Source organism: Parambassis ranga, chromosome 4, assembly GCF_900634625.1.
Source record: "Parambassis ranga chromosome 4, fParRan2.1, whole genome shotgun sequence".
NCBI lineage: Eukaryota > Metazoa > Chordata > Actinopteri > Ambassidae > Parambassis > Parambassis ranga.
The window spans coordinates 12,046,474-12,061,265 of NC_041025.1; the positions used below are offsets into that span (position 1 = coordinate 12,046,474).

The 14,792-nt window shown below is 41.2% G+C and overlaps 1 protein-coding gene across 1 annotated transcript in view; it reads right to left on the bottom strand.

Annotated features, from left to right (window-relative positions):
* Positions 1-574: 574 nt before the first annotated feature.
* Positions 575-14,792, bottom strand: part of faf1 (Fas (TNFRSF6) associated factor 1) — a 49,793-nt gene continuing 35,575 nt past the window's right edge. The window contains exons 16-19 of the mRNA XM_028404616.1: positions 11,618-11,698; positions 10,997-11,074; positions 8,052-8,267; positions 575-1,262 (exon numbers count right to left, since the gene is read on the bottom strand). Of these exons, the coding sequence (XP_028260417.1) occupies positions 1,179-1,262; positions 8,052-8,267; positions 10,997-11,074; positions 11,618-11,698 (459 nt within the window). The 3' untranslated portion in view covers positions 575-1,178. The remainder of the gene's footprint in view (positions 1,263-8,051; positions 8,268-10,996; positions 11,075-11,617; positions 11,699-14,792) is intronic.

Consider the following 14,792-nt stretch of genomic DNA (forward strand, 5'->3'; position numbering starts at 1 on the left):
CCAATCATCTCCTGTAAATGTGTATATTTTGCCAGAATCTTGACCAAAAATGGTAAAAGAAGCTGTTTTAGAGTCTGCTGCTTGAAAAAAGTGTATCCTGCACTTGGTGGCCATTTATTCATTTTGCATAAATGTAACACATTCTCAAATATGTACGTTTAAATCAAAGACGTATGTGTGCATATGTGACAGGTTTCAACAAATCTCCGGGTCAGACAAACTTATGTTCATATTCATATATTTTATATAATGTATATCAAACTAAAACTAATACAGCATCAAACTTAAAAAGGATCCAGAAAACAAAAGAAAAAAAAAAGAAAAAAAAAAGAAAACTGAGCAATCTATTGGCTTGTAGAGCAGTGGATGTTAAAATCAGGGGGAGGTGTGACACTCATGGGGCACTGCAGACACTGCAAGTGTCCAATCAGGTCAACGTCCCCGCGGTAAACAGCGGACGGAGGGGTGGAAGATGGGAAGGGGGAGGAGGGCAGGGGTAGAAAGTGGATTCTGGGAAAAGGAAAGGGGGTAAATACAGGTGAAAAGGAGAAAGCCCAGGCTGTGCAGGGCAACATCTCTTTTTAAAGTTTATTTTATTACATTTTTTTAGTACTTTTTTTAAATTTCAAACACAAAAACCATGTTCTAAAAAAGCAGCCTTGGTGTGTTGGATAAGGGAACAGGGAACAAGTTTTTTTTTTCTTTCTGTGACAAAGATTCGCCTACTCAGTCTCTCAATGCCATATTTGTACTGTGATTGTGTTGTGAATGAAAACCATGACACAGCAGTTTGGAAACATGAAGGTATGAAGTGTGAGAGAAGGGAGCTGAGAGAGAGAGACAGAAGGTTTGAGGAGGTGAATGTTTGGCTGTGTGCTTGTGATACTGTCTTTGCTCCTCTGTGCAACACGTGTACACTAGGCATTCATGTACCATGACCAGGCCGAGGGCAGAGAAGCTTACTTGCACTTGTGTGTCACTGGATGTGCATGCCAGTGTGTTTATGTACGTCTGAGAGTGTTGTCTTACTCTGTGTGTGTGTGTGTACGTGTGTGCATGTGTGTGTGTTTGTACTGTAGGCCCAGAGTGGGAGGGGGGGCCATGCTCGGTGACTAGTGTGCATCCAGCCAGTTCATCAGTCAGTCAGTCCGTCCTCTCAGCTATCAGAGGGCCAGTGCCTATTCTTTAGCTTCCAAGAAGAGCGTCTCCTGTGGAAACAACTTGGCCTCCAGCAGAGTTGACCCAGGATCCAACTGGGTGATCTGAAGAGACAAAGAGGGGAGATGGACATTAGACTGTCATCAACCAAAGGCTAATGCAAAGTCTACAAACTGAAAAATCCAACAATGCAACCCTTTACTCGGTTAAAAGTTGAAAAGTTTATAATGATCATTGTGTGTTTATTAACTTGCTCCTGCTCTCCTCTCCCTGTCATTTTGCAAATATGGCCCCCATACAAAGGAAGCTGATGCACCGTCATCTACATGAAATAACTAATCAGACCCACACTGAGTTAAGACATATCTCAGTGTTGCCTAAAACTTTTCATATAACACATTTCCTTTTCACATTAATCCATTCAGTGTGGGCTGGGCTTCAGTCATTCTCCCTCTGTGGCTGTCTCGCCGTACACCCCCATGTGATTCAGATTGGAGAACAGTGTAGCTTTAGTGCTGCACTTATTGAACATGTGTGTTTGCCAGATTGTGTGTATGGTGTGTATTTTTCTACCATGATGTTTAAAAAAGTCTAAGCCGTAATCTGAGCAGCAAGAGCTTTGTTTCCCTAAGAGGACTGTCAGGTTTGTTTTCTTAAAAAGGCTCCGATCCAGAGCAAACTGATGAAGGTTACAGGACAGGAGAGAGAGAGTGTGTGTGTGCGTGTGAGAGAGCAGTGAGAACTGAGAGGACTGTATGTGTTTCTGTGACAGCAAATAATGACTCACGTGCAAAGGTCAAACAGAAACACCACCGACAATAAAACGGGGAGAAACATTTATCTAAGGTAAAAACTCTACACAACAGCAATTGTCTAAAAGCAGAGAAATAATGCAGTACCACCCACCACGGAGCTGATTGAGTTAGCTGACATGAAGGGGGCCTGACCTATGTTTTTTAAAACAGGACAATCTGACTCTCTGACACCACCACCCCTGTGGGCCTCTTAGCTTATGTGAGCTAATCACTGGAGGGGTTGTGTTACATCGGGCCAATCTAACACCTGGGCTGAACAGGCGAGGTAGTGTGACACCGAGATGTGTCCAAGGCTTATCTGATGACTGCTGCATCAGCCCCTCTGATTAGGGGTCCTATTCTAACCTCACAGTGGGATAATTAGTCCACTCTCTGTACCTGCTGTAGAAGGTCGGAGGGCAAGCTAAAGCGCTGTAAAGGTCGGCCTTACAACAAGCAAAGTGACAGGCCTGAGGTGGACTGCTGTAGGGGATGAAATGTGAACTCCATGAACTGAACCACAACTTCACCTACACTCAACTGCTGTAAAATGCATTACACACGTCATATCTGCCTTATACGTTACTCCTTAGATTCTTATCTCTATGATCTTATCTCTAACCCCTAATCTAGACTTTTGTCATTCTTTAACTTCAAACGAGGATTAAAAAAAATTCTACTCTCTTCATACATGTGAAATTACAATTACACCTGGAAAACTGTTGGTGTTCAAAGACTCAGAGAAAAAGGTGAGAAAAGGGCATAAAGAAAATTAGGGGAAGGTGAGGAGGACATTTCAGCATCGGACAACCTATCCCCATCCCATGGGTGTTTGGAAATGTCACACCATGTGTAAGCGGGGGTCTTTGACTCCGTGTCTTTCATCTCCTTGTCTTCATTTCAACGTGTCATTCAGACTCTTGACTTCTCAGCAGGGTCCGGTGGAGCCTGGTGTGGGCAGGGAGGGGCTGCCATATCAACCTTATGCCCCTCACCTAGTCAACTGCCTCGCAGCACAGCGGGGAGTGAGATGTTATGAAGGGAGGTTATAGTACATGTGTCTTGAGTGTGTATGTGTGCACGATCACTGCTGGCACACTCCGTGTGTGTACGTGGGGTGGGGAGTGTGGGGAGGGAGACCAACGGGGCTGCTCTGCTCCTTTTCCCACCTCAGGAGCAGTGCGTCACAAATGGCTGCCATGCTAATGAACCCGACAGGCTGTTATGACACCACAGCATCAGGTAGGAGTAAATGAGGCTTTGGGGTGGAGCAGGTGTATCTGTAGACGTGTGTCTGTGGACTGCATGTGAGTGTTTACGTGGATGTGTGTGCTTTGAGTAAAATCGGGATGAGAGTTTGTGCTCATCGTGCACCAGGGAGCGACCGCGAGGGGAGAGCAGCATCTGACTCTGAAAAAGAAAGTAGGGAAACAAGATGCCACACTGACACAGGAGACGGGCGCCATCGGTGATTGTTTACATTGTTATCCAATTAACAGACCATAAGCATGGAGGCATCTGTCAACAAACAAAGCTGTTGTTTTTCCTCTGCTCTGCCTAAGCCATTTTTCCTCCCCCTTTGCCTATACACAGCCATGCATACATACATACATACATGCATGCATGCATGCATACATAACACAGACACTATTTAGCTCTCTGCCGTGTGGTTTGTTTTTTAACCTTGAGTCAATATAATTTTCATAAACCAATCTAGAACAAATCAATCGAATTGAAGACTGAATTTTTTTATGTAAGGATTTTTTCATTTAATTAAATAGCATGTAAAAAACAAATGGGACTAAATTACAACAGAGAAAAAAAGATTTTTCCTTCCTTAATTATTTTTTTTATATAAATTATAAGAACAAGAACTGAATTAAACTTTGTTTCCCCAAAGCAGAACCTAAAGCGATTATATAATAAGACGTTTTAAAAAGCCTAATTTTATATCTGGATCTGAAAAATAAAGACAGATGGAGCTTTTCAGTATTCTTCAAGATTTCATCTCTTTCCTTAAATTATTTGACATAAAATAATCTGCTTATATCAACCCTGTGTATTTGCCAATACCTAACAGCAGGTTTCAACACAGTTAAAACCACATAATTAGCACTTAATGTGAAGTTTAAAATAAATAGCACTCGATTCAAATGAATAAAACACACTGATAACACAAGAGGCGACACTAAGCAACGCTCAGCCATGAAAAAAAAAGAAAGGGAAAATAAACACAGACCCTCAAGATGTCCGTTTCCAACATAATCAAACGTGCAGCTGAAATAACGCATTTTTAATGAAGCCATTACAGGCCCTGCTATGTTAATTAAAACCAAATAACTTGTCTGTTTTAAACTAGTGTTGTCAAGTGTTTATTTGGCCAATTACAAAAGCAGTGGGAGATCATTATCTGCTGCCAGGAGCGTTGACAGCACGTAGTGCCGGGGCGTGAACAGAAAAGAACAAACCAGAATACGGCACTTCAAAGGGATAAATGTACCGCACAGACTGGACGGGAGGGGGGGGGGGGGGGGGCTGAAGGAAAAAAACTGAAAAGTGGGAAAGAGGAGAAAACGAGAGAGTAAGTAAGGTGAGAAAAAAATAAAAACAATAGTCTACGCCTAAAAAATATAAAGTATTTAAAGGAGCATTTTAAAAAAAAGATCAGGGTTGGATATAAAAAGAAAGCAAAAAATATAAAAGTATAATTACAAAAACACTGGACTGAGTTAGATGGGGGATGTAGAAGAAAGAGGAGGGAAAAGGGAGACCGAGGGAGGGAAAGCTGGAAGGAAGGAGGAGGAGAAGGTTGAAGGTGAGGAGGGGGGGCTGGGGTCTCTGGGGTAAAACTCAGCTTTTAACACTGAAGATTCCCGGCAGACGTGTTTTAAAACATTCGATAATAATATGTATCTGATAAAAATTTTTCAAATTGAATCTACTGGTTGAGAAAAGGTGCTTCTCTTGATAGACATTGTGCTGCCTCTTAACTATTTCCTTATATTGTTGTATTGCTGATGCCTAACTTTTTTAAAGGGAACCTTCATAGGTGTATAAGTAGTTTATTGTTCAAATCATAAAAACAGTAAATCCAATCATACAAGAACTGTTTTATATGTTAGAGGACTCGTCTCTTCTCTGCATGTTGAATGCTGGAGAGCGAATTTGGGAAAAATGAAACCCCTCCCTCCCTGATGGTCAGATAAGATAAGATAAGAATCTCAACATCTGCAACTAAAATCTTTGCACACTCTTGCCAAGTGAAGTAACAATAAGCCAAATGCAACTTTGAATCAAGAGGGACCAAAAGGGAGAAAAATACCGGCCTCCACACTTCATATCTGTGTTAAGACATAAAGCGCTGAGCTCTATGGAGCTATTGGTTTGTGTTATATAGGGAGAATGTTATGGGAAATGGTCATAGGAAACAATTCACTGAATGAAACTACTTTTAAAATAAACTGCTGTTCAACTTCCTGTGAGTCTGTCTGTGAGTCTTTCAGTTATCTGGACAAAAAAGACCAGTAAAACAGATGTAAAATATATTTCAGTGCAGAGCACAGCTTCTGCTATGCTGCTGTTTATTTTTTCTGCATCTCAGGTTTTGTCTAAGAATCGTTCAGCAAAACTCACTGACAGAGCTGGAAGAGGGATTAGGAAAAGGTGAAATAGAGTACAGTATCACAGAGAGAGAACTAACACACTGCTTTGACAGTGTTTGGGTACCTATGAGCAGCCAGGCAGGAAGAGCCAATTGCAAATTATTACAACGCCAGTCTAAACATATTGACCATGTGCTGATGGAGTCAGACCTGAGCCTTTCAACAGCGGATGGTGTTCAACAAGTATCAAGAGAAAAAAGGAGGAAATTCTTGAATGAAAAGCTAAAAACTGAAACACTGAAAAAGTCCCCTCCTCTTCCTCAAACTCGCTGACAGTCAGTCGGAACTGAGAAAGGGTTAGTTCCCTGAGCACGGCTAAGCCTAGTACAAATGATGCCAGTGTAAGGCCTGCTGTAGTGCTGAAGAGATAAGCCACTGATACCAAATGTTGAGGAAGGGGCTGAGTCCAAAAAGTGGAGACTAATAGACACTTATTGGCTGAGCTACAGGAAGGTGGCAAAAGCACAAATCATCTGAAAAGCCATGAGGCTGAAGTTGAAGTTTATAAATGGAAATAAGCCTTACTAATTCACACAGAAGTTTTTTCTCCTAATAATGTTGTAGTTAGATCAATAATAGATCCAGCTTCACTTGATTTGTATACTGCTGGATGGAGCTGATCCACTGATTTGTGCTACAGCTGAATGAATGGAAATGACATGGAGCAAACCGATGAAGGAGGGTGATAGCAAAAGAAAGAGTGACACTGCACAAAGCCGGAAAACTAGAAAAGGGAAAAAAGGTTTCAACAGTTGTGCGGTATTACAAATGCAATAGTGGTCTATCCTCTATCCCCTGATCCTGGCAGAGCAACAGTGAGAGCGTCTGGATGGGATGGAGGCTTTCTATGCACTCTCTCATTTAATTACAACACAGAGCTGCAGGATTAGACAGGGGCCTGTGTTCACAGCCTCATACTGGCACTACCACTGAGCTGCTTCTCTTCTCTCTTTCCCAAAATCTCCTGCCTTTCTGTTTTCTGGAATTATCTCCCATCCTCTTCTTTTTAATATCTTCTCCACTTGTCTTCTCTATCCTTTTCTCTTTCAGATTGTTTCTCTGATTAAATCTTCTCTTTGTTTAAGCTTTTGTCTTCTCTGTTCTCTTTTTGACTAGTTCTGCAGTCACCATCGTCTTCTCGCTCCTCTCCCCCTCTAATCCTCCCATCCTGTTTTGCCGGAATTTCATCTGCGATGCAGACACATCTTTATCTCTGTCTCAAACACATGTTTACTCTTGATTATAAAGAGACAACTGTGAATCCTTTAAGTGACAAAGTTGTGAGCGGGGCATGTGTTTACTTGAAAATATTTGTGCATGTGTTGAAGTGTGCGATTGTGACGAAATGGAGAGTGTGAGCTACGCGTTAATGTGTGTGTTACTTTGAGGTGTTTGTGCCCCGGCGGTCTCTACAGACTATGATGGCACACTGCCTGGGCAAGCCTACACACACACACACACACACACACAGAGACACCTCTATACAACAACCACCCCTCCACATGCACTCCTCTCTTGATTAATGGAAATCTCATTTTTGTTTCCAGCAGCATGGCTAATTAAACTGCTAGTTAAAACACTGCTCATTAGTTTGCTACCACACAGTGCAGCAACCAAGCCCTCCAGTGGCTGGCTGTAGCTAGCTAGGTGCTGCTGGGCATCGGCAGAAGAGCCACAGAGAGTACTACTGTTAGTGCTGACAACTGTATCCTGACACAGTCATAGTGTACTGTATTCACAAAGGACTGATACTCCCATAATTAATATTCACTGAATAATACGTGTGTGCAGGTGGAGGGATAAACAGTCGGCTTAACTCTCCCCTTCTGCACAGGTGCAAGTAAACAAAGGCAATGGCGCTGTGGTACTGATGCAGCAAACAGAGGAAAACTAACATAAAGCAATAATGAAAAAGCAAGGAAAAACTAATTCATCAATAAGTCTCAACAGACTGTCTTAACTGTTTCCCTGCCGCTCTGCTTTTGCAGATGTCACTAGAAATTTAACTTAGACCCAAAAAGAAAAGATTGAAGAAAGAAGAAGAAGAAGAAATTGTGGACCTCTTGAGAAGAAATGCTACCTGCGACAGTGAACACTTCATAGCCTGCTGATACTCTCAAATGTTGCCCTTTTTTATGTGGGCAGAGAACTGTCATGAACGACCAGGATATCCCAGGAAGAAAGGTTTCCTTTAGGAAAAGGGCTTCTTAAGAGCTTCAATGTGGTGGTCGAAAACTACCCATATGGTACTGTTACAGGAACTTTAGATGTCAAGATTCTCATCCATGATGCAACCCTATCAGGTTTAAAATTGACTCTGCACCTTGAACCGACACCAGACTCACACATAATTATCTTTAGCAACAACAGCTCTAAGCATATGTACTGAGCACACATTTCTGTTCTTTATGTGTTTAAAATGATGTCTTCCACTCACATTTCTACGAGGGAAGGTGGTAAGGAGCTTGAATTCTTCAAATGGGTATCCTTTGGAGGCCACAAAGTCAAAGAGGACCTGGAGCTTACAGCTGCCTAGGAAACGTCTTTCCAGAAACTCGCCACTTGGTGTGCGGATTCTCAGTTTGCTAATTTGCTCTCCTGACTCCTCATCTGGCTCTGGAGGTAGGGCCTGCTCCAGTGACAAGCGAATTGCCTGAAAAAAAGAAAGAAAGAAAATCCAGCATTTTTGTTAGTACAATGCATTCATCAATGCACTGTAAATGTGAAGAGAGACATGTTTGCATACTGCCGTTTGTGATCTGCAGCTGTCATCACCAGTGCTGCTCTTTGTTTCCTAGCATTTCATTTAACGTTTTACAAAGCTACAAAATTACGTTTTACAAAATTAGGTCAATTTAATTTATATAAGCCTAGAAATTTGCTGCAACAATATATTCAGAATTCACCATCATTTATATAACATCAACTAAAAATATATTCAGAATCTTTTAACAGAAAATACAATTGCCTTTCTTAATTATATATTTTTCCAATTTAGCTGTCAACGGGCACATAAGATATTTCATGTTTGGACACACTATCTAAACATATGAAGGGAAGAAGTTGCTCTCAGAGTCCGATTGCAGCACTGTTGCTTAACATTAATTAAACTATGTTTGTCTGTATGTTTTGTCCTACAAATGTTATTAAATTAGTTGCCCTGTGTCTCACCCTGTTCCCTAAAGCCTGGTGTAGCTCATAAGGTTGCCAAGTAGCATATCAGTATGTGAATAACAGCCAAGTGTACTCTTCTTTCATACTGTCTGGCTGCTAGCTCCATCATCTTGAGACTGAGCCTGTTGCATGCACACTTTTATGCCTTGTTTTTGAAAGAGCTTATTTTACAGTACATTTAGTAGGACTGTCTACACCACAGAGTGTGGTATATCCAACACAAAGGCAGCCATCAACTGCCATCTTTCACAGTAAAACTAATCAGCTCTCCTGAGCTCCAAAAAAGCGTGCTTCAGCTGCTCCCTTGAGCCTTCCTCTTCTTTCTGCTCCTGCCCCTCACCTCCTCCCCATACGGCTTGTTGTTCCTGTTTGGCCAGCCGGGGAGCATATGCTGTGACAACACGCCCCGGCTTTATTTGCACACCATAATGCAATTATATTTCATAAGAGTGTACAACAGTAGCTCATTAGCAGCTTCTGGTGTTGGGTGGGCAGGGTAGGGCGCGTGCCGCTCCGCCATCAGCTCCCTCAGGTATAAGAGCTGATGCTGACTGAGTTAAAGGGGCCCGCGGGGACGAACTAACACATACACACACACGCATGCACAAATAACAGACAGCAGGGTGTGTGGTGGTGGTCATACAAATGTAAACACCCCTACAAGTGGGAGGTAGCGTCCCTAAAGAAACCACAGGACACACGTCTGGTTGGGTGGGTAGCTCCACACAAACAATCAGGAGCATCTCCCCGTCCATTTATCTGCCTCTCCAGCACCATTCTGCTAACCACAGAAAGCAAACAGATGACGAGTAGAGCAATAGAAGTGCACCTGACAGTCACACAACTGTATGCTAAAACCCCCTGAAGGAGGTAAATAGTAATGTCAGCCCACACAGGCACATGAAACACATATTACCCCTCCACCCCCAGCCGAGTTCACCAACTCTTACTTTCATCTCCCCTTTTCTTTGTACAAAGGCACAAAATCACAAAGAAAGCATTCCAACTAGCATTGTCCTCTCTCTGGTGGTTACTGGTGTTTTTGTTGTGTCTGCACTTTCTACCGTACACAGTACCAGGTCCCTGCCTTATAAGACTCTCTCTCAGGCTGAAGAGCTAGATGAAAACGTTGCAGATATTAAGATATGAAAATAATACTATGGTGAAACAATAAATCAGCCAAACCAACCAACCAAGCATCTAAAATTTAATTCAACCCTTTTTCCTTACAAATACTTTAGGAATTGGCCAAGGCAGGATGTATAGAATAAATTGTTTGTATATCATACTCATATTCCTTACTATACATTATCTAATATTTAGAATGCATCACAAGCACACAACAGCAGGTTAGCAGGAGACACCATGAAAACTAGTGAGATTGGGCAGAGAAAATTAATATAAGCAGGAAAGGCAAGACCGTAACAGCTATTGTTGTTTAAAATACACAAGCATGATCCTGTCGTTTGGTTAGTGGAGTACAGTGATATAATTAAGGGCCAGGTCCGAGGCCCTTTTGTTGATGTCTGTTTAACTTAAGTGACGAATCATCTGAGCGAGCCGGGTCACCCAATACCTCTCACTGCCCTCAGGCCCTCTGCTGTTGAGCAAACACAAGTCATCGAGGACTAGACTGTATTACTATAGACTTATTGGAACATTGGTGCCATCCTCACAGACAATCATTGTTTTCCTGCATGCGTGACACTGTGTCTGCCTGTGTGTGTATATGTGTGTACTCCCTCCTCTCTGACAATTGTGTTCAAGTGAATATGTATGTTTGCTTAGGTTGTGTGTATGTTAGGCCTCCGTACATGAACAGACTCAGTCTTTTGTTCACTTGGGTTTGAATGTAAGTCTGTGTGCTATACAAGTTCAAAGCAGTTAAACAGAACAATAACTGTGTGTATGGAAGGTGACATTAACAGTGAATGGCTGTACTGTAATTAGGATGTTTAATTCTACTGAAATTGTTGTATGCCTGTTAACCCACACTGCCTGGCAGGCTTCACCAAAACCACAGTCTAATTAACTCATTATTGTGAAATGGGTGCAAGACAGATTAAAAAAAAAAAAACAACACAGCACAAAGGCACAGTAGCTGTGTGTTGACAAAACATAAGACTGTTCAGCCTAGCACTGGTAATGATATTCATTTGAGTATTTAGCATATAATAGGAATGAGGCTGATGTGACTGCTGCTCTTACCTCCTTCTCCTCTTCCTGCTCTTTTCTCATCTGTTCCAGACGAACCTGTTCAGCCTCTTCTCTTTCTTGGGCTTCTCTCTGAAACAGGAAGAAACGAATTCATCAAACAGCCAGCAGGACTACAAGGCAGGGTAACATGCAATGCTGAATACTGTGACTGTTTCTCTACATTGCATCACTTTACTGTGATTAATTTTTAATGACAGTGACACAAACAACCTGCAATGTAAAAGTGCTGTGTCATTTTAACAGATTATATTCTCTGTGATCAAATCTGCTTTAAAGCTTTGTAGGCAGTGATTTTACTGTACTGAGGAATGAAATGTTGAATGAAGGATGAAAACAGCATTTCAAATCCTCCCTGAATAAATTTAATAGCAATTTTTTAATCATTTTTGTTCACCAAAGCATCCAAAATAAGAAGAAAATGTCTGTCAAATACAGAAACCCATACTGCCGTTATCAGCCAGGAACAGAACTTTTTACTGTTTAAAGGTAAGAGGTAACAGGTAAACAACGGTGACACAGTACAAAAAACTCAACACCTCAAGGGTTGAATGTTGAAATTAACTTTACACTCACAAGCAAGAGCTTCAAACATACAAAGTACAATTTGTGTACCTTCTTACGATCAGCCTCTAAAGACACACGGTAGGCCTCATCCTGTTCTCTCTTCACCATTTCTCTCGCCTCGCGCTCGTCCTGGGTGGAGGCAGGGAGAGAGAAAGAAAGTTGGACCCATTAAACACCAACATACCGTAATAAAGAATACACAGGGACAAAACATCTAAGCTGAAATGGCAACTGTGGAAGCCACAGAGAGATGAGCAAAAAGAAAATGCAATGTCAAGTGTGGTTACGTTCAAACACCAGGTATGAAAGAGTAGCACCAGAGAGGAATTCATTGTGTCTGGTTGTCATTTAGCAGACCCAGAGCCTCTTTTTATGTTTCCTCATCTCAGTTTCACCCTCCCTCTCTCTTTTATTCACTCTGCCGCTCTCTTCCTGTTTGTACAGAGGGAAGGGGAAAGGCGGCCTTTCATTTTCTACCTGCTGTGGCTACAAAGTGTTTTATAAAGACTGGGGCTAAATACGAGAGTCCATTGTGTTAACAGCGCACAGCCATTAGTTTTCTATTTTCTGAAGGCCCATGCTGTGTGCCAGCCCGGATATGGCAAAGTAAGCTTATTGTGGCGATCAGAGGGCTACTGTGCAGCTAGGCAAAGGCTAAGCAAAATGACAGTGTGTATTGTTGTATTGAATTAGAAAATGTAAAGATACATTTGTGCATTTGGCCCACATAATAGATGAACATTGAAAGGAAACTGTAAAAGAATGGTAGAGAGGGACAAAAGCTTTAAAAGTGGCTACGTTCATTGAAGTGGCCCTGAGTCACGCAAACGAATCACACAACAGTTCATGTCTCTTTGACACTCGTTTCATTCTCTTTTAACACTCATCTGAACTGCTGAAGCAAAATGTATCTGCTCAAACACCATGTGATTTTTAAGGGCCTTAACTTTGGACGAAAAAAGAAACAGATTTCCCACAACTATATTTTGGCTGCAGGTCAACTTGGCTTGATTTAAGCAGTTTTCTAGTGTTGATGATACACTTAGTGTTCAAAAAAAGCAAGCTGTCACACATTTAATGTTTGCTCACAAATAACAAATAATGAAGGGCTGTAATTTGCTGTTTAATTTTGCCGACCATGTGGCTTAGAGCTACTTTAAAAGGGGCAACTTTTATATATAATTATTTGTTTTGCACTAAAGGCTCATTGGCTGTAAATTAACTGCCAGATGGCTCAAAATTAAATCTTCCTTTCTGTGGACCATGAAAGCTGCCCTTATGCTGGAATATGCGTTTGGTATCCTTCAATAATGAACTAAGCTCAAACTTGCAGTTTTTAAATACAGAACATTACTCAACACTGGTGTTCATCAAAACACTGCTGATTGGTTAGTTTTGGCCATTCTTCACATGAAATGCATAAAAAAGGACCTGAAGTGACCTACAAAAACAGTGATGCTGTCAGATGCTGACCACAGAACCTGCAGTGAGTAGTCATTTGATTACTAACTCCTGAGCTAAAACACAGACAACCATAGGAATGACTGGCGAGTAAGTAAAGGTTGGTTAAAGTCACAATGCGGCTGTCCAGCTGCTCCATTTCCAGACAGGCACAAAAGTCACTGTCAAGGTGGAATGTCTGGGGTTGGGTGGGTGTCTATGTTCATGTCTGAGTTTGCCTTTGGAAAGGCGAGGTGAAAAAAGGAGAAAAACAGAAATAAGGAAGAGAGCTTGGGAAAGACATGGCTGAAAGCTTAAGATTAAAGTAGTGAAGTCAAGTTAGGATTCATTGGGAGATGTGATAGGTGCTGTCATGTACAGACATGTGACATCCTGAGGTTACTAGGTCCAATAATCTTGTATATCATGCATTCATTTTGACTTGGCACTTTTCTACAAGCAGAAAACATCTGGGTAATTATTGCACTTTAAAATCCCCTCAGTACAACTTACACACTTTACACTTTCTTAAAGACTTTCTTTTCTATTAATAACATGTACTTAAACTAGAAGCAAAGTAGTTAGGGGCTTGCATTCTAAAACAGCAATTTTTTCTAGTAAGTTTAAGGACTAAATATGCTTTTAATTGCTCTTTTTTATATTAAAAAACAAATAATACAAACAATACACTACTTTGTCCTAGTCCTAATGGATGATGTTACGTGTGGCAGTCGAAGTTCTTCCTCATTTGCATTTGTGTGTTGATTTAACACACATGAGCACAAAAAAAGTTGTTACCTTTTAAACTAACCTTTCACTCTTCCCTATGTTTTTGTTATCTGTACTCTTTGCACTGGAAATCAAGATGATGTATGAGCCATGCTCTGAATTCTCCTTGTTACAACCTGTCATGGTTATTTGAAGAGAGACTAGAGTGACAAACACATTGCAGCTGGAGCATTGTAAAAAATAATAGAGAGAAGAGCTGTCACTCAGCAGCCTGTAACTCACCTGAGGAAGTCTAAACCTTCAGGGTGCGTGTGAGACAAGATTCATTCCTTGACATTTCTTGATGAATGTCATAACTGAGATGCTTTGACTCTCACAATAGCATTGTTGTAAAGCTGTTTGGTTGACTGACCCTTTAACTGTTAAAAGCCTAATACAGCATGACATCTGTCTTCTATAGATACAGTTGTTAAAAAGGAGGCGTGTTAAGAGACGCTGTGAGAAAAATAAGACAGTATGACAGCCATGAAGAATTTCAAACCGAAGATTGTGTGATACAGGGGAACTATATAACAATACTGTATAACTTTAACACACACAAACCATATTTTTTAGGACATTTAGGATTTAGGAACTTCACTTAATAAACAAGCCAGCTTGTGAGCATTACCTCAATATAGCTGACGTGAACACCCACCTGTAGAAAACCAGCTAGTGTGTCATTCATTCTCTCTCGTTTGATGTCACTGAGTAAACATATCAGTAGGTGCTTTAAGAGGGTCAGGTGCCTTAGCAGTGAGAGGTGCTCTCTGTCCCACATTCATGTCTACAACATAAAAGGCTTACACTACTTTTCCATCACCGTCTTCTATGGAGTGTATCCATTATTAGTGTTTGTTCACTTTCAATTGGAGTAAATTACGTAGTTGACAGAGACACAACAGCACAGACTTACCACCGAACAACAGCGAATGGGAAGTGACCTACTGTATCTACCAGGGCTATATTTGGCACTGTGAAATTTAAATCCAAACTTCAACTAAAAAGAGATGAA